The sequence below is a fragment of the Apaloderma vittatum genome, unplaced genomic scaffold, assembly GCF_000703405.1.
Source record: "Apaloderma vittatum isolate BGI_N311 unplaced genomic scaffold, ASM70340v1 scaffold5078, whole genome shotgun sequence".
NCBI lineage: Eukaryota > Metazoa > Chordata > Aves > Trogoniformes > Trogonidae > Apaloderma > Apaloderma vittatum.
In genome coordinates this window covers 304-20,758 of record NW_009731121.1, presented here as the reverse complement: position 1 = coordinate 20,758, position 20,455 = coordinate 304, and the positions used below count along the sequence as shown (strand labels likewise).

Below are 20,455 nucleotides of genomic sequence, written 5' to 3'. Positions count from 1 at the left end.
AACATGTGACACAAAGGTAAAAAGCCTAATTGGAAGGAGGATGGACTTAAGAGTTATTCATGCCTAGTTCATAAATAGCAGGAAATATTGTAAATACACTCTTTCCATTAATATTATCACTCCAGCCTTAAAACGTACGCACATAGTTCTGGCAGCATCTCGTGTACACAACTGCATATTCAGGATGTAAAGCTAAATCTCGCTGTCCACGTGCTGTCTACATACAGAGCTCGATTTTAAATGGAAGCCTGTGGCTCTGCATTGAAAACCAGGATGACGATTCAAGTGGCGGATGCTGAAGGATGCTGGTGGGTACCTACTAGTCCAATCTCACTATGAAGACATTGAGCTTTCACAAGAAACAAGCCTTATAGTATTAAAGAAAACTCACTGGCCAAGAGATTTTAGAAACAGAATAATAGAAGCAGCTACAAATAAAGCCCACACATTTTTAGATTACATTTCCCCTTGCAAAATACTTTAAAGTGCAAAAAGAAAAAAGAAAAACCTGCTAGAAGTTGACATTCCTGTATGACTACACATGTTGCTGTATGTAGCAGGCCCTGAGCACTGTCACAACCGAGCATTCTGTGTCAATCATGAACTTTAATTCAATCACTAGCTAACTCAGACATGTCACATATGTTAAATACAATGGTTTAAAATGACTCCAGGACATAGTACCAATTTATATTCCTCAGCCTTACTGCTCCTGTGACATACCAGGCCTGACATATCATTGAACAACAAAGCTAATAATAAAGATTGCATGTGAAATATTATAGCATCTGGTACCTTGACTGCCAAAGCAAATGTTTTCATGTAGAGATTAGAAAGACACATTTTAACAAATCAAATGCTTTCCCGTTTATTCTGATTTTATTTTTTAAAGAGAGAAAGCTAAATGTCAAGCTAAAATGAAATCAAAATGATGCTCTCAACAGAGAATGTATCTGATAGAATTATAATGTCATCATTCAGCATGCTGTTAGCGGGGTCAATATTTGCATCACATTTTGTTTCCTGGCACTTCGTCTGTAGAACATGTCAATCACCTCAACTTAAACCAGCTGTATGGCAGTCATTAATATTTCTTACGTTTTTATTCTTAAATAACCAGCCCATCCTGCTCTAAGTGACGTGCATTCAGAGAATTATCATCCAAGGAATGTTCAGTTAAGGAGAAATCAACTAATTACTTTCTTCTAATATAATAAAGGTTGTTTTGGTTTTGTTTTATTAAGTAATAGGTTAAAATCTGGCTATTCTAGACACAAAGCAATCTTTCAGTTCTGCAGAAACACTGTTTTTATGCAAGACTAGAAGAGATCCAGGGAAGAGTTAATAAAAACAACATACATTTTTCAGAGAAAGCAACAACAGTAATTTGATCTAGTCACAAGATTCATCAAACCTTATTCTGTTTATCAGAAAAATACAACCCCCTTCATTTTGCACAGCTCTCTTCTATGCTACTGATTCACTTAGATTCACTGAATAAGTTTTGTATATTCTGCCAATGACTTTAATTTCCAACTCCTTTTTGAGATTGAAAATAGAGCACTTGCCTCAAACATTACATTTTATTCATGAATTCTTTTCTTCATTTTCTTCAATTCAGTCATTTCCAAATAGAGGAAAGCCAACCCCAAGGCATATACAAGCACTTAACTGTTTACAATTTACAATTAGTTAAAAATTCAAATAAACTCTTAAAAGATTTTTTTTTCCTTAGTTATGACAGTGTTGGTATAGCTACCCAAACTACATCCATCCTGAGAGAGTCCAGTCAGGTTTCTCCTTGCTGTCAAAGGAAGGAACTGTGGCTGAGCCTCCCAATAGCAAAATGTTCCAGATGGAAACACCCTCAGGGATCCAGCCATGTCAAAATCTGGAGTCAGCCTTTTTAAACAAATAAGTTCGTTTGGTTTTATTTCTCATTTTGGGTTCAGTACTTTTTCAGTCAACCATCACGACTCCACATCAGTCCCGATTATTTCGTGGCACGTCTCAACACACAAAATGACAACGGCATCGAAAAGTAACCCAGAACTACAGCGTCTGCAACAAGAGCTGCAGAACCAAGCCACAGGTTCCTGCACACGCTGGTTCACCTCGCTGTAACACGCGCTGCAAAGCACACTCATGGCTAAAAATGCTTTGGTCGTAAAGACACACCTTATTCTCTTAAAGGTAACATGCTAGTCTACTGTCCAGCCCCTTTACTTACATATAAGCTGGAGCAGAGTTAGGGTTCTACAGAGCCCTTAAAGACTACTAGAACTTCCATACTCAGGCAATAACTGGTTTTGGTGCAGTATTTCATAGAATCCTTTCTTCGCAACTCTGCAGAGAAGTGATTTAAAGCTGACTATTACTTTTGCCTCTAGCCAAACCCATTAAGAACACTTGTTTGTGCACAGTCATGATGAAAGGAGTAGAGAAAGTCTTCAAAACAGTGAATTTTCCAAGTGTTCTTCAAACACAGCTGTCCTGGGGCAACTAGTAAATTTTCTAAATCCCTCCAAGTTTCAGGCTTCCCTATATCTTTCTTAGGTATAAGCTTCTTTTAAGCAAACCAGAGAATTTCTTCACTTGAAGACACACACACCTTTCCCAAAGCACATTCAAGAACACATTTTTAATCAGCTTTTTGAATGCACAAAAGAAGTATTTCTTCCAAAGTCTAGAGTGAAGGAGAAACTAAAGACATTTAGGTATTACAAAGGATGATTAAACTCCAAGAAAATAAAAGAGAAAAAAAATTACAATTTACATCAGCAGGGAAGCAAAGTTAGGTGATAAAGGAATTGAACTTATGAGAAAGACTTTCAAAAGTACAATATCAGGGCTTAAGCTTAGGGAAGAAACGGCAGATAAAAAAAACACTTCTTTCCTTATTTCACCACCGAAACACAAATGAAAGACAAAGAAAGGAACTGGAAAACTAAAAAGAACCAAAAATCAACAGAAATAAAAAGTTACTGTGTTTTTACAAAACAGGGAGCTCTGCAAACTGCACATGATCATTAAATGGATTTTTCCCTCAAGTAGTACAAAAGAGGCCCAATACACCTTGGGCCCTCAAACCTCCGTGGGGCACAAACAACTCAGACTTTTAAGATAACAGTGCAATATTCACTTAATTAGAATGGTCAATAGCAGTAATATATCGATGAACACAGAAGAGTGCAAAAATATCCTGTGATTACAGAACTACCAGCTGTAAGAACAGTGATTATTACTTCACTAGTGAGCCAGAACAGGAAAAGAAAGAGGCATTAAGGTTAGCGACAGACACGAGAAGAAATAAACCAAAACAGATCAAGTTAATCTTAACATCAAACAGACAAACTAAGGACACATCCTGGATAAGAAACAGTGCAGCCACATGGTCAGAGTGCTGACCAGGTTTGGGAAATCCGGTTTCTACCCCTTGCTCTAGCTAACCGACAGTTTTCCTTATGTAAAGCAGTAAAAAAACAAACAAACAAACAAACAAACAACCCACACATGCCTTGGACAAGAACTAAATCATACCACCATCCCAGGAAACACTCATACACGCAATACACGTTGCCTATCTCAGTATTCACCACTCAGTGCAGGAAAAAGTCTTTGACAGCCAACAGTAAAGCACTCACATAAAAAAAAAAAATCCATACAGCACAATACAGTCTGCTGAGGAGTCTACAAATCTTTGTGCTATGTCATCACAGTAGTCTTAGATTGCTCTATTCACTTTTCCAGATCCTCTAGAAGCAAGTTTTCACCAAATAACTACTGATCTAAATACAGTAAATGTTCATACTTGCTACAAAGAGAACAACCCCAGATACTTCTTCAAACATCTACAGAAGACTTTGTCTATTAAAATTACTTGTAGTTATTTACTATTTCACTAACACCATCTATATGGGGCAGGAAGATTTAAAACTAAGATGTACATGTTGATAAATATTTGTTGTAATAAATTAATTTCAAGGCATGCAAGAAAATCCTTTATTAATTCAAAGTATAACACTTTTAGAATAGCAAGCAGGGAGAAAATGAGAGCATATCAGAGATATAGAAGGAAAAAGCATTCTGCAGTAGAATAAGGCAGTTTTCTAATAGAAAAAGGACATTTCTGGTTGAAAGTAGCTAAGAGTGTGTGGGTTTTTTGTTTTGGTTTCAGGGACTTGCTTAGTTCTTTCTGCATTTTTGTTTTGTTTCTTAAAGCTAGGTAATTGTGACCAAAACAAGAGACAATTCATTTGGTGGTTCGTTATGAATCAGTGCAAAGGTCTTGACAGCTGCATTGAGTGCATCACACTTCAGCCTTTGAACTTCAGGAACAGGAGCAGTCTAGTTATCAAGTCATCAGCTTCTTACCAGCTAACAAGTTCACTTTGTCACTCATTTCCTTTTCTAGTCATATAGGTCTAGGCTTGGGGCTTAGGATAACAAAAGATGCTTCACAGAAGGAAATACTGATGACTTGTGAACCAAATCCATTTTAGGGGTGGAGCATTGGATGTTCCCCTGAGCTGCTTTTGTAGGTCACCCTGAATTTCATCTTTCTGGATCCTTCCCGGATGCTCCTCACCAGTTTCACCTGACAGGGTTAGTGTCAAACAGCTCAGAGCACTCTGACTCAGTTTATGCAAGTTTGCTTCAAATCCAACCATGCAGCTTCTACTACTACCCTAGACTCACTTCTACAGACCATAAAATTATTGCCTAGCCTTGATTCCCCTCCTGATAACATTTGCCATGCACTTGTCACCCGAGGAAGGGGTGGAGGGCATGACACAGGCTGAAATTAAATCACACCAGTATTGAAACCTGATACATAAATCATTATAAGTAAGTATTTGCTTAATGAAAATCAATTAACCAATGGGCACACTGAATAAGCATTTCAAGAACTTGAAAGTTTCTATAACATTTGATAACTGAAAAGCAAAATTGAGTATAATCAGAATCAGTTTTAAGCAACAAAACTCAAAAGCAAAGACATCTTTGCCACAGTTAAAAATCTAAGAAAAAAATACAAATTTGTAGCTGTACCTGATGATGCTGAATGTTCTTTATATTACAAGAAAATTCATGGTACAGTTGAAATTTGTCAATATCTTTTTCATTTCCACTTTTGGATGACACTTTTGCCAAGGCTGACTGGATACAAATGTACCTTTGCTGACATCTGAATAAAAGAAATAAATGTCAATAAGGTATTTTAGCATGAAACGAGTAACAAGTCATTAGTGCTTGTACTAAATAAAAATGAAGTTTGGAGCCTGCCTAGTTACAATTTAAGTCTAATTACTGGCAGAAGCGCATTACATATCTTAATGCCGAGATTGACGCAACATACACTGATTGGAACATACTGGGAAGAAAATCAAGCAGACCTCAAAAAGAACAGAACACAACAAAAGCCAAAAGCCGCCACCTGCACTTCGGTTTGGTCAGCTATTGGTTCAGCAACACAGAACAAATACTGGGAAGTGGCAAAAAAAGTTACAGTTGTTATCTGTTTTATACAAATGCAAACAAATGCAACATCTCTCTTGAATCTACTCAGCCTCAGAATTAATTTCTTGCTTTGAGCACATAACATTCATTATTTTTTTTGTCCATTTCACTATTTTTTAGGAGTAACAGGGATCCCAAACAGGGAGCTTCCTGAATGTTCCTCATGATTAATATACGTGCAACACACTTTTGATCAACAGGATATGTCTGTAGAGCACTGCATATCCAATTAAGGAGCGTTTAGTGGTCAAAAGAAAGTGATAGTCTGGTAGTGACAGCAAATCCTTTACAGATTAACCTCTTGGTTGAAATTATCACATTGCTCTAGCCTTCTGATCAGGTTGGCCATTACTCAAGATAAACAGCAAACAAGGGTGAACTAAACAGAACTGAGCTGATTCAAACCAACACTGAATGTTCCCACGGTGGCACCTATTCTTTGATAACCACATTCTCTGTTCCAGATGGTATACGGCAGAGGGAAAAAAATACAAGCAACTATTACAGCAGCTTCCCAGACATGACAATTTTGAAGTCATGTAATGTACGAAAACTTCAATTCAGCTAACACATTTAAAGGATCAGTAACTCCTGCGTTAAAAAGTCGTATTTGTTTGCCTTATTGACTACTGATGCCAAAATGAATCATCCCCGCACACTCACTGCACTGACTGGAGTCAAGCAGTAAATATTGGAGTAACAGCTTAAGGAGACGCACCTCTGAAAAGTTACAGTTTGAAGGAAGTGCGAGGAAAGAAAATTGTCCCTTGCCAATGACTAACTGCAAGGGAGATCAGCTCTACCTGGAGCAGAGCCATGGAGAATTTTTCAGTCTTCAGGAGTCACAGAGTTGTGCCATGCCCACAGCAGATCTCTCCTCCCCTGACAGCCAAGCAGGCAGAAAAGCTGGCAAGTGTACCCCAGCACAAGTGACGGAATGGACCAAAATCAATCTTGCAGTAACATTATTTTCACATCATTATAAAACAAAAAAATTTAGTTATGTAACTGCAGGCTAGGAGATTGAATCTTACCACGTGAACCAGGGAAGTTTAGAAAGTAAGAGTCAAACTTACAATTTCCTGACAAAATCCAGTGTATCTTTATCTTTAGCGAAGATGTCAGCTAAAATATGCTGTACTCCAGCCTCTACTTCCTGGATAGTTGAAAGTCCTTAGATGAAGAAACAGTTAAAAAATTTTTTTTTAAAAAAAAAAGAAAAATTCATGACTGCAAAAGCATTAAGAAAATCTATACAAGCTGAAGGGAAAATCAATGCAAGATACCAGACTGATTTGCAGAAGTTTCAATGAAGAATCTGAACTCATCAGAACTTTTTTATTAACTAAGCTTCCTTTCCAAAACATCTGAAACCATTACATTTTTAATGAGGCTAAAGCGATCAATGCAGTATCTTAAGTCAAAATGACATTAAAATGAGAGAAAAATAATACTATTTTTTTTACTTTGATTGTAACAGAACTTGACATTTATTATGCCAGTGAATTATTTACAATAGTTCAATTGTATATTCAACTATAATTTCTGAGGCTGCAGTAGAATGAGTAGCAGAAGTCTACACATTTTTCTACTGATACAGAAACTGCCTAAAATCTTTGCAGCCAAGCCTGTCTTATCTCTGTCTAAATTTTATATTTCCAGTGGTTTGTTGCAGGAGTTTGACACAGTGATGCTTCTGAGGTCAGGGTACCCTCACCCTCTCCTACAAAACACTGTTTAGACAGTGAAGTTATAAAATATCTCCTAGATTCTAGAGTGCTGATAACAGAATTGTTCAGCTTTCCAGCAGACAGAACCACCTCTCACTTCAAAATGCCAGAAGAAGTGGCACGGTATTCTCCTCAGCACAGCAGCTGAATCAGACCAGAACCAGGCTAGTTCTGAAATAACACTGACATATTGTAATTTAAATCACTATATCTAACCCTGTTTCTAGCAACAGTCAGAAACAAATGCTTCAGAGTCAAAAGCAATAATCTTAGAGCCGGCAGATGTAGCATTAACTGTCCCCTTCAACACACCTAATTGTTCATTCTGCTGTCTGATGGGCTACTGATATCTTGAAAGAGCTTTATTTAACAGCATTTAAAAAAAAAAAAAAACAAAACACCAAACCTCCATAGTTCTAATAATTAATATTTGTATTGAATCCAGAACCCTGCTTCTCATTGGGCTATACAGGTAGACACTAGAAAAAAATTAATCTTGCCCTTTTTTAAGAAGGGGAAGACAAGTTTACCTGCCAGAAATAAAAATAAAAATGTAAGAATAAGCTATTAAATGTCTGAACTGACTGGAAGTTGTGGAATTTGTATCCTTAAATCTATGAGTTTGTGTTTCTTATGGTAAAAGTAATGTGACATCAGAATACAAAGCTAAGGAAATTAATACATGCATTTTATTGAATATGAATCAAGACACTTGGGTACCAGAAGCGTACATGACAATATTATTTTAATTCTAGTAAATAATTTGAATGAGCTAGAATAGGCCAAAACCAGCTAAGAATAAAGAAATAATCAAAGAGTTCCCATTCAACAAGCACCACTCAGATGGACACTTTACTGTGCTTGTTGCAAAAACAACACATGCTTATGTAATTAGAGAAATATTTGACCATGCTTAAAACTGAAAGGAAGTACAAAGTTTTCTGGTGAGCCTGCTTCCTTAACTTTCAAATGTCTGGCTTTGGAAAATGAACTGCTGTTTTTATTTCTGTTTATTTTTAGTGTAAGTTTCAGAACAGAGAATCTAAAAGAACCGATTATCAAGACTTGATGAAAACTTTTCTGCACAGCAAATGGCTCATTCCTTTAAAAAAAATTTTCACTCTGATCTCAAGCTGTATATGGGTTATCACACTGGCTCCCAGTTTGATAAAAGTGACCCAGTTCATAGATATATGTAATTTCTGATGTGCCTTTCAAATGGAAACTATTATATAAACTTAAGCAACATTATTTTTAGCACCAAATTGAAAATAGGTGTACTGATTTTCAAAAACAGAAATGTTTATGCTGCAACAAACAGCACTTTTTTCCTGAATGCACTCTAAATAATTTATTTGAACTTTCACCATGAAGATTTTCTTTTGGCTCTTCAGACTCTGCCAGTACAGTCAGATGTGTGGTTGCAATACTCTGTCGCATGAAGTAATGACATATGCTAAAATGCAGTAATTAATCAGAGTTTTGGTAACTGATTTTCAGTCCAAGTTAAGGATCATTCTATAAACAATATTTAAATAAAACAACTTAATCAGGAAGAGTAAGAGTCAGCCTCACGAAGAGGGTTTAGTACCTTTATGTTAAAATTCAAAAAGGAAGTGTTGGGGCAGAGAAGAAAAGTACGTGTTAACACCACACAGAAGGGTTGCAGGAATCTTCGTATTTTATTGTCAGAGATTGCCCCCTACAGATTCACCCACAACTGCACTCACACGGGAATGCAGTTCTGCTGTCTGGATGCAACAATCTTATTGTTCAAGTTCCTGCTCAGATTTCAGAGATTACGTCTTCTCCAACTCCTACTCTCATTCAGTAGCAAAAACTCTCCCGCTCACTCCCAGTCACCAAGGCCAAGTTTTTATTGAGATACGCTTTGATGGGTGACAGTATGAGCCTTGTACAATCAGCATTCAATTATCAGTAAACACTTCAGGTAAGAGTAGAACCAGGGAGAGGTCTCAGGTATGCGGTGCAGTTCCCTCTCTCTTACCAAGACAGAGGTCAACTACAACATGTCCAGATTTCTGTCTCTTGTATAGCAGAATTATTATTATTTACAATACAAGATGATGGGAAAGATTGAAGAGCCAATGGTTTTAAATGTAAACTCTTACTGCACATTGCCTAAAGAGCTATTGGATTTAAAATAGTTGCAGAACTTCAAGCAACATAAGAAGAATTGTAGTTCCCTTTTAAAATATTTTCAGGCATTTAGGACATTACTGTTCGTAAAAGCAGAGCGCTTACCTTTCGTATTGGGTCTAATGTAAGAAAACAGATTGAGTCCCAGAGGATTTTGCAGGAGGGAGAGAGCAGCAGGTTCTAATCCCAGCTGCTTGGCCCTCTGCGCTTTGGTGCCTTTACTCCCAGTTTTATAAGGTGCAGACTTAAAGCAAACAAAAACCACAGTTACTAAAAAGCAAGGAAATATTTCAATCATGATATGTACTTTGCATTATGTACTATATAGTTAAGCAAGGTTACATTTAAACTTAGAAAGGTCTGAAAAAGATTAGTGTACTGACCACATGGTCTAATTCTTCCAAGGTTCTGCAGTTTAATAATGCTGTTAAAAGGCATCCAGATAATTTCCCTTCTTTCTTCAACTTCTGTATCATTGTATGAGTCTTCTTTGCAACAGTACTAAAATGCAAGAGATTGATTTTAATAGTCACGTTTCACGGTGGATTAAAAAAGGTATTGATCATGACTTTGTTCATTACATTGCTGAAGCTCTCTGAATCCTCTGAAGATTGTATCTCATGCTAATCATTAACAAACCAAGTCTGATAATCCAAAAGAGTTTCTAACTACTACTCTCTTTTTCCAACTGGTTCAAAACACTATCAAAATATCTTGTGGTAGCTTTAAGAAAAATTATCAAACAATACCTATCGTCATTACTGCTATACGCATTTTTCATGATTACTGGCCTGGAATCCAAATAACAAGGCCCTAAGTTAAATCCATGCTGATGAACACCTACAGCTGTACTTCATACCAAGATAGTTTTGCAGTTTTGAGTACAGGATAAAAGATTCTAAACTCTTAGACTTTCAGTAAGGTACCTGTGAGCAACTGCAAGCAGAGTTTCCTCTTTGGGAAGAATCTCTCGCTAGCAGATACCAAGGAGTATAAGCAGGAAGCCATCATGCTGACAGAACAGCTGGCAAGTCTGTTCCCTTGCCATCTCAGAAAATATAGCCAGGCAAAACAAAGAAGGAAGGAGAGCAGTCTCATCCACTGCCACAGCAGGCTTTGCTGATCAATTCTTTTCTGCAATGGCCTGGGATAGTTCAGCCCGACCTCCTGTCACACTACGTCCTCAAGTAGTGCTCTTCGGTAGAGGCTGTGCTGCTCCAAGCAAGGTGGCAAGATTCTTAATGATTCTTTCTCTAAGCATGCAGCTTACACCTAATCAGACTACTTATCTCCAAAGCACATAGGCTACTCTTTTAGTAAGAATTTTTGCTCTGCTGTTTTAGTAAACTGCATTGAAATTTAGATCTTATTTTTTCTTTGCCAATTAATAATGCTAGATTTCTTGTTACTTATAATTTAAACAACAAAACACGCCAGATAGGTATAAATCATAATTACCTCAGTTTTAAACTGTCGTCTTTATGAGTTCCTTTGCATACGTAGTGTGTACAAAGTGCCAAAAGAAGAGATGCAGAAGCAGCAAGTGGTGGCGACTTACCTCTCGCCCAGGTACCTCCCTGTATTAACTTACTTACCGTAGCTCTTCCAATGATTGCTGCACTTCACGCAAGGCATCAGCCTCCAGATTATTGATGAGCTCTTTTCGATACCGAGCGATGAACGGAATTGTGTTTTCTTCTTTAAAGAGGCGAATTAAATTTGCACATACCCATGGTTCAACATTTGTTATTTCTGACAAGGCCTGTTAGAAGCAAAAAAAAAACCACCACAAAAATACAACAAACAAACCAATTACATTTAAGAGAAGATTCATTTAAGAGATAGATTGCTTCAAACACCCTCTCACTCAAAGTTCAAAACCACACCCAGGATATTATGCTGGCCAGCAGAGACTACTGTCTTCCCTAAGCCGGGATGCCAGGTTTCCCATGGATCCAGTCAACACATCCAGTACTTCAGAAAGACATGCAGCAACCAGTGTTCCCAGAAACTTGTAACTAAAGGAAAAAAATGCAGGAAGGAGTGCCTCTTGGGAAGAGGAAGAAAACCAAACACCAAACAGTGACACACAAAAAAAAAAAAAAAAAAAATCAGGAAGACAACAAACTCCACGTGGCAACTCAGAAAACTTGCAACTTTTTTTCTTTTTCAAACCAACCCTGTCATATCTCATGGTTAAATAAAACAAACTCCACAAACCTAAATCTGATCCAAATCCCATTCCACCAGTAATTGAAAACTAGCATGATGCTACTGAAGGTTTCAAGATAAATCAAACCTCAAAGTTGAACATACTTTGTACAAATTAGGCCACAGATAAGTTACAATGTATCAACATGGAATGCCAACAAACTATACCATTCTTTTAGCAACTTACAACTAACATAGCTTGTGTTTTGCTATAGTTATTCCCATAGAGGGCTGATTTAATAGCCTTTCAAAAGTTTTATTCTGAAACCTGTAAATATAACAACTCACGCACAATTATATTCACTGCTTTTAAAGCAGCAAACATAAAGATCAAATTCTCTGTCTTTATTTCCAGGAATATTTTAGAAGACTCATAAATAAAATTTCATACCTCAAGCATCATCTTAAGGATGAATAATAGAATACACCCAATCTATTTCCATTCTGCTCATATTAAAATCTTCTGTAACCACACCCAGACTCCCCAAACAGGAGCTACCCTAAAACTGTCTTCACCTCAACAGCTTCAAAGTTATCATCTTTGTTTTTGTAGGATATTATTTCCCTTTATGTCACTGTTCCAAGAAGATAATCTTTTCCTTGATGATGCTTGTAAATTGATCTACATTCTCCAATGAGTCTTTACAGTGAAACGATGCACACTAACTAAACCTTAAATTCTGAAGATGGACACATGGACATCCCAAATCCTTGAACATTGCTTCCTGCAGGCGTTTCACTTGACTATATCCACAAAAAAACTCCACGTGCTGATAAGAAGAAATGTACAAACTGTTACAGGCAAGCTTTGTACTAAGGACTGCCTAAGTCACCCAAATTAGAATATTGTTAAAGTCTGAAGTTTTAACAGTTACCAACCACATTTATATTTATACATGTATTATGACAATTTAAGCAGAGGTTAAATGACTACTTAACAGCATAACGACTCTCTGACACTCCAGTTGACGCCAAGAGGACTGAAATTGTATATTAAGGTTCTAAGTGCTAATTATGTAGAAAATGGTTCACTGAGAGCTCAGAAAATGAAAAGATCTCATACCTGTACAATATCCCAGTTCATTTCAAACTCTTCTTTTACTTTATTGCCTCCTAGATTTTTAACTGGCTTTCCTTCAGGACATGTAGTCGACTTAATCTTTTTAAAAGGTGGTTCATCAACTGTAAAATCCTCCTCAGATTTCTCATGTTTCACTTGATTACCCATCACAGGAACACTTGTTGAAGGTTTTTCATCACTCTCAAAACACTTTACATTCTTCCCTTGGAATAAATTCATTTCCATTTTTTTAGGCACTTCTGGCTTTTGATTTAAAGTTTTTTGTTTAGTGCCCACATCTTCTTCCTTAAGATTTAGAAGTTGCATTCTGTTATCTTCTGCACCAGCAATAGGCAAGGATACATCCTGCCAAAAAGGCATTGAAATCATATTAAGCATTGACTTTTGCAAACTGATTCAACATCGGTCCCCATGTGTTGCCTGATCTAGTCGACAGGTGGCGTCCCTGGCGGCAGGGAGGCTGGATTAAAATGATCTCTAAGGTCCCTTCGAGCTTAGGCCATTCTATGATTCTATGAACATTTCAATGATAGCCAAGTTAGACTTGATACCAGACATCCTTTTCCCAAGTGATGCCTCTGTCTGGCAGGGAAATGTCAAGACAGAAATCAAGTAACTAGAAATATATCTTACATGGAGGAAAAAATACAAACACACACTCAGCAGAACTGTGATTTAAAAGATCAAATGAAATTATCCTGGAAAGATTTAAACTGGGCTCTCCAGAAGACCTTGGCCTAAAGTCCTTGCTTCCACTTAACCTCAACAAAAAAGGAAAGAGCAGGACAGGGAAACACTCCTCTAGTGAGGTGTCAGGTGCAGCATCGCAACCGGAACTGAGATTTGGTCTGCAAAGATATTGTTCAACCTTGGACAAGCCACAGACTTCCCCAGAGATCATCTTCAGAAGCCAGAAGAACTGGCTTTCGTCCTGGCCTGACCTCTGATGTTAATCTCTGACAAGAGTAAGTTCTGATAGAAGTGCATCTTATATTCATGATAGTAAAACTGGAATCTTTACTGGGTTGAACAGCCATGCAAGGAAACCTACATGTGGGCTGCCTTTTTGTTGAAGTACTCACTTGGTGAAAAGGCAGAAGACAAAAGGTGCACCAATTAATGTTCAGTTCTCATTACAGAAAGAAAAGAGGTATTAATTTTTATTGTCAAAAGATATCTCCAGGGAAAACCATCCATTATCATTTGCCAAAATTTTAAAGGAGGGCCCTTAGACACTTAAATACATAAGAAAGTCACATTTATCAAATCTATACAATATTCGCAGTAACGGTGAAATCAAACGAACTGATCAAACTCAGGGAATCCAGTGAACCAGAGTTGGAAAATTTCTGCCCATGTTACTTGCCAACCACAGTAATTACATATCTCAGAAGCTTACAGATACTCACCATTTCCTCTTTTATTGCTACCTTCCTGACCTTTTTCCTGGCTACAGTTGACCGTGGAGCAGCAGCTTTTTTAGGTTTTGCCTCATTTTTCTTTGGCAACCGAGGTCTCTTGGCGATTTTGCTTTTCGGCTCCCACTCCTCCTCTTCCTCCTCTGATTCAGAGCTCCTGAAAAACAAACAAGTAAACAATATTGCTTATGAAAGGAATAAAAAAAAATATATACATAAGCAAGCTGGTCTGAGTGTTTTCTGACATGAAAGAAAGGGAAAGAAAAAATGAACATCAGCAAGGTAGGCACACTCAACAAATATAGGTCTTTAATGCTGCTGCAGAGCTAACAGCTGAAACAATTTTTATCAAGCTTTCCAAATGCTCATCACTGGGATCTAGACACACATGATTCTGTTTGGACAACTAGCAATTCAGTTTCACCCTAACTTCACTGTGAGCATGAAGAGCATAGGTAATTTTTGGTTTATGACTAAATAGAAGCTTTCTGCAATAAATCCTTTTGATCATCTTCATGCTTAGCATAAATCTTTAGAAAAATCCTAAGGCAAAAAGTCATCTTACGAATTAAGAAATGAAGGTAGTTCATCATCTTCTGATTTAAGGGCTTTGGCTTCAGATTTCACCCTCCTTGGTAGAGATGACATCTGGAACAGAGGCGAGAAGAGACAGAAAATTTGGTTGAAGTTGTACTGTCTTGCTCAGCCCTTCAACTCACTGCCAAGTGTGCCCTCATAATGTCTTCACCAATCACAAAAGTTTTCTCTAGAGCAAGTTCAGATTTCTTTGTATCCAAGAATTTAGGCCACAGCACCATACATTCAACAGTCTTTTCAACTGAGTAAACAGACAAACCAGCACTAGAGCCTCTCAAATTATTTTTCTCTTCAAATGAAGGTTATTACTTGGCTTGCATGTAAAAATCTATCCTAGCAAAAAGAGGTTCTCAGATATATCACTGGGTCTCACTTATATACTATGCCAGTCTTTCCTCCACCAATCTAGAAGCACAGAAAGTGAAACTAAGATCTAGTAAAGTGAGCTCACATATACGGTTTTGACGTGAACAGGACTACAAGAAGATTGTCCATTTTGCTAGAGAATTTCACCTTTAAAGACTATCCGTTGCTGGTATGCACAATAGAAAATTATTTTATAAGAGCTGCTTAAGAGCACATAGAAAGTGCATAAAACAATTATCAAAACTAAAAAGGGAAGGCACAGACTTTTTCCTGACGTGAGATTCATACCTACAATAGCTGCATCCCAGTCAATTGGTTATAGAAGTTTTAGAAATGGTTGAGCCCATGAATTTCAATAATCACATTTGTCAGCTTTAATTAGAGAATTTTACAGATTCTCAAGATTTGATCTGCCAAATAATTAAAGTTAAAAAAACTGAATAAGAAACCCCACATAAATCATTTCTACGACAATAAAATTTATAAACACATTTTGCCTACCTCTGGTATAATTTCACAATTCTTCACATTCTATTCTCCAGCTTCTTGCACCTTGATCTTTGATCCAGCCTTACAGTCTCACGTTTGCACATACAAACTGGATCAGCATTTTGCAAAGTGACATTTAACTCAAGGACAAAAAGCTCTTTAAACCAACCTCATTCTAGGCTCTGTTCAAGCACTAGAAGCATAACTACTGATAGAAATATCTTTCACCAAGTTTTCCTTATATAAGCAGTTCCAGAATTTAAGTGATAATTTTCAGCACCACAGAAGGAGAAGGATAACTGGGGTCCACATCAAGTACCACCAGCTCTTAGCTCGCTTACAAAACATCTTCTTGTAGTAATTGTAGCAATTGGTCAGCAACAGGTCAGCATTTCCATGCTGTTCCACTGACTGAAATCCTGTTACATGACTGGTTAGAATACACAGCACAGGAAAACAGAAATCTCCACAGAACACAAAAAAATATTACATTCTTTGGTTCCCAGATGAGTTTCCACCGTCAGTTCTGAGACACTTGCAACTTCAGTCAGCTACTCTGCTTCTCTGTTTTCCTTTGTTCTTTAAACGTGAACCGTCATTACCATAGTCCTGAATTAATTAATCAATTATTCCCATTACCTCAAAGGCATGAAAATAATGTTTCCATTTTATATTCCACTTTAACCTGCGATTGGGAGAAACAAAAAACATTATTCACACTTCTAACACCAAGACTTACATAATTAGATAAAGTCTGAGCGGGACAGATCTCTCATCAAATTTTTGCAGGCATTGGGACACTTATCACATGGTTAGGTCCCACAATTCTCTCAGTTTTCGACTAGGTGTTAAGCTCACAATATCATCATCAGTCACACATCTCCAGCTAATCTGACTAGGTGGGTATTTTTTAGTATTCCATGCAATTTTGGAAGCCAGTGATTGTTTTTAAAACTCGCTAACCAGCTTCTTCATAGATACCCACTGAATCACAACAAGGAAGGAGGAAAAAACTAACATGCATGTTCTCTCACCAGAGGTCAGCACTGCCCTTACAGAGCACCACGTTCTAAACTCTCTGCCAGTTTTGAACACTCAGCATATCACATCATGATAGTTTTGGTTCTTACCCAGAAGCCCTGGTAAACAGAAAGCCTCATTTAGAAGGTCTTTTTTTTTTTTTGCTAATATTTCCCTCTCACCTCAGGTGGCCAAGAGCAGGCTCTGAAAATATCTCAACATTTGCATTGTTACATTAAGTAAGATTATGGCAAGAGTAAAGCTTACTCTGTAAAGATAATTGTACTTCCTGCCACCCAACACTGGTGACTGATTCAGCTCTTTGTATCAGCATAAGAGCAGGAGATGAGCTCCTTGGTTTATGAAATGAGGCATTTTCTTCACAGATTAGCATTTGTTCCTACTTCCTTAAGTCTGAGTCTACCTGCCTTCATACAAGGTACTGAATGAAGCAGAATTACCATATAGCAAATATAAAAGTGGCATAGGAAAGCATGAAATAGAATAGAAAGTGATATGTAAACAAGGCTAAGTCTTTATGGGAAATTTCAATATATTTTTTTTCTTTCAATTTCTTAAATTTTTCTGCTTTGAAAAAAAAAAAATTAGGTCATCTTTTCAGCATTTGTTGCAGTCCTTCAGAAAGCTGGAGAAGTATCAAACATGTTTGATCCAGAAGATCAAAGACCATAAGACCAGTAGAGAACCTGTCCTCTGTCCCACTCATCAATATTGTGTCAGTTCCAACAAGCACACAGTGAACTGGGACTGTCCTCAGATATATAAATTCCAACATTAACTATATTACTAATCTACTAAATGTTCTTGAGAAGAATGGTAACCTTGTTCCTAAAGGCTTTTGCATCTGCATCTAATGTGAACCAAGCTAAGATGTGAATTTAAAGCACAAAACTTATTTCAAAATAAGTCTCCATGAACAGACAAGCCATGGTCAGAAGCCAAAACAGAGTTCTACAGCTCAAACTAAAAGCCCGATACCTAAAGGCATCTGTGATGTGAATATCAAACGTGTGGTGCCACAAAGTAAAAACAAAAAAAGTCACAATATTTCACTGTGAGGTGTGGCCAAGTTATAACCACTTACCTTTTATATGCATACAACGAATTAACTGTACTTCATATTTGCAGAAAAAGAATCTTCCAGTTGCTACATATATTCTTTTTGTTTACAAAGAATTTTTTTCCCTTTGAATGCACAAAAGCACTTCTGATTAGATTCCAAACTGCCAGACAGCTCTCTGCTAAATTTTCCTCCTGAGCTGCTTGCACTAGGGTGGGCTAACACCTACAGTTAATGACTAAGAGACACAGTCCTTCTGTGATTCACTGCAGGGGGGGACTGGAGTGGTGGGAAGACAGGGAAGAGGATGAAAAAGCAACAAGTCTAAATGCCACTGATAATGATGAATAACTATCACAGACTTTCTTAAAAAAAAAAAAAAAAAAAGCTTAGATAAAGGCCCCCAAGTGAGTCGGGAAGGCTCAAGAAACAGGCAAACACAGTTGTGCTCCACATGGGGCACCTACAATGCTGACTGCACCGATGGCATGAGAAGGCCATCAAGCAAGGCATTGCCTGCTCCATGCTCTGCTTCTGCTGGGATATGGTCCCCCATTAGGGGTAACCAATTTATACCGGAGTCAGTCAGAGCAAATCTCTTTTTTCCCCTTTCTGTGTCTGTGTTCAGCACTGCTGTACCTTATCACAGGTGTTGACAGCACTTGGCAGCTCCTGTACTTACCACCTGAAGGAAGGAAACATGCGGTATCCAGGCATGTGCACAAGTTACCCAGCCACCCTGTGCAGGGCTTCACTGGCTTGCCAGTTGGCGTATTGAACTTCTACAAGCTCTGTTACAGCAGCTGTTCTCTTACCTGAGGCCAGTAAACCTCCAAGTAACACTTGCCAACACATTATTTTTTCATTTTATGTTGTTGGAAACTTTGCCTTCATTTAAAAAAAAGTTGCTCTTTGAGAAAAAGAGCTCTTAATACTCATGTCACCAAAAGCATTTTACTTCAATGCCAGGCAACATTACCTAGGCCCTGGAAACTTTGCCCTTGCCCACACACTTAAGCTCCCAGCTCCTGTTTCATTTCAGATCTGTCCACGTATGATCTTTTGCTTCTGCACGACAGGCTGAAACCTTAAAGCTGAACCTTTGCACTAGACTCTTGATCAAGGGAATCAAAACTCTTCTGCCTGTCCCTCTCCCAAATGACAGCAGGCAGCATCAAACATCACTGCCTGAAACACAAGAATTCACTTCAAGCACTCAGTGATCCCACCAAAGCTTTGCATCTCCACAAAAGCTGAATAGTTACAGTACGTTCTTCAAAGGTTCTTCTGCTTAAAAGAAGGATTTGGCAGAGTATTCCCTTTCCCTTTCCTTCTGAGCAGGGAAAAGGGTTAGAAAGCATCTGTCAGTGTTTAGTGGCCAGCTCAGCCCTAACCTTCAACACTACTAGACTGTGGTATTCTTCTACAGAGCACTTAAAAAAATTGCATTTAACAGTTGAAAATTATAGAAAATACACTTCCACAGTATGATCTAACAAATGGCATTATGGCAAATTTAAATCTCACAACCTTACTACATTGTCATAGCAAAAGAAATAGACACCTGAATATCAACAAAGTCTATTGCACCTTACAATTAAATCAAATAGATTCTTCTACCTGAAGGTACAGGATTTTAAAAGAAAAACAAAACACCACAACACTGAACCAAACAAACACAACACTACCACACATACATTTGGTAATTAATTTCTTTTCAGCAACTGCAAAAAAACCCTCTCCAGCAGGAAAGGACAGAGAAACTGTCAAAGCTCTTTTTCAGTTAATCTAAAGTAACGTGTTCCTTCTAGAAAGGAAATCTGTCTATGCAGGAAGCTCCTCAAACTTTGCTCTGCAGCCTCTGCTTCTCTAGCATGAATAAAATATCAAGGATAATAGAACTTTGCAGTTTAGTTTCTTCTTAAATCACATAGTGCTAGCAGTTTATTTTAACACCAAACATCTGGGACAGGGCATAAAAAGCACTACAAATCCCATGCAACAAGTGAATTTCAGACCATTATAAATAGCAGCAGAATGACCATCTTCAATAACTACATGTGGGCTCTCGACAGTTTGATTTTGCTTGTCATTTTAGGACATCTCCAACTGTATGCTAGAATAACATCCTAAGAAGAAATCAAAGTGTGAGCATACTGTCAGCAGTAAAGGGGAAAAAAACGCTACGTAGACCAGTGGTAGGGACTTGTATGGAAATTGTTCTATCGCTCCAGAAGGTTTTTATCACTTGTAACAACTAAGTTGTACTTGAAAATATAAATCCAACTTACTGTAATCCTCTCGAGGTTAAAACCTTAGAAAATTCACAGACACTTTTGCTCAGAGAAGCTGATGCAGTAGACTTCCAAGGACTTTTCCAGCACAAAGCCAGTCAGGACTGCCTGGGAAAGGAGTCACAGACACAAATCAGGAGACTCCAATGCTAACTGGAAAATTACAACCAGAAGGAAAAGGAGAAACATATAGAATACACACATACAATCAAGCAGTCCCCAATACTAATCAGAAAGAACAAAGTGTAAGACTCGTAGGAGTACCACCTGATGCTACTACTCACAGAAGTACCACCAAAAAGGCAAACCCCCAAGGCTGTGCCCCTCGAGAGCACACTCTCCTCCAGGCCTGTACCTGTAACTGGTGGTGCCACTGGGGAAGAGGAACAACCCGCGTCAGTTGCGCAGCAGCCCATCAGAAACCAGGCGGGGGGTGCACAGAAGGCACGGGAAGAAAGACTTTCCATGTGTGGGTTTTTTTAAAGCAC

General features: G+C 37.9%; 1 protein-coding gene across 1 annotated transcript in view; it reads right to left on the bottom strand.

The window, feature by feature from the left end:
- Nucleotides 1-14,768, bottom strand: part of SRBD1 (S1 RNA binding domain 1) — a 118,295-nt gene extending 103,527 nt beyond the window's left edge. Inside the window, exons 1-8 of the mRNA XM_009875068.1 lie at nucleotides 14,686-14,768; nucleotides 14,112-14,277; nucleotides 12,685-13,047; nucleotides 11,006-11,172; nucleotides 9,794-9,911; nucleotides 9,516-9,654; nucleotides 6,597-6,693; nucleotides 5,053-5,188 (exon numbers count right to left, since the gene is read on the bottom strand). Coding sequence (XP_009873370.1) covers nucleotides 5,053-5,188; nucleotides 6,597-6,693; nucleotides 9,516-9,654; nucleotides 9,794-9,911; nucleotides 11,006-11,172; nucleotides 12,685-13,047; nucleotides 14,112-14,277; nucleotides 14,686-14,768 — 1,269 coding nt within the window. The remainder of the gene's footprint in view (nucleotides 1-5,052; nucleotides 5,189-6,596; nucleotides 6,694-9,515; nucleotides 9,655-9,793; nucleotides 9,912-11,005; nucleotides 11,173-12,684; nucleotides 13,048-14,111; nucleotides 14,278-14,685) is intronic.
- Between the last annotated feature and the right edge of the window lie 5,687 nt (nucleotides 14,769-20,455).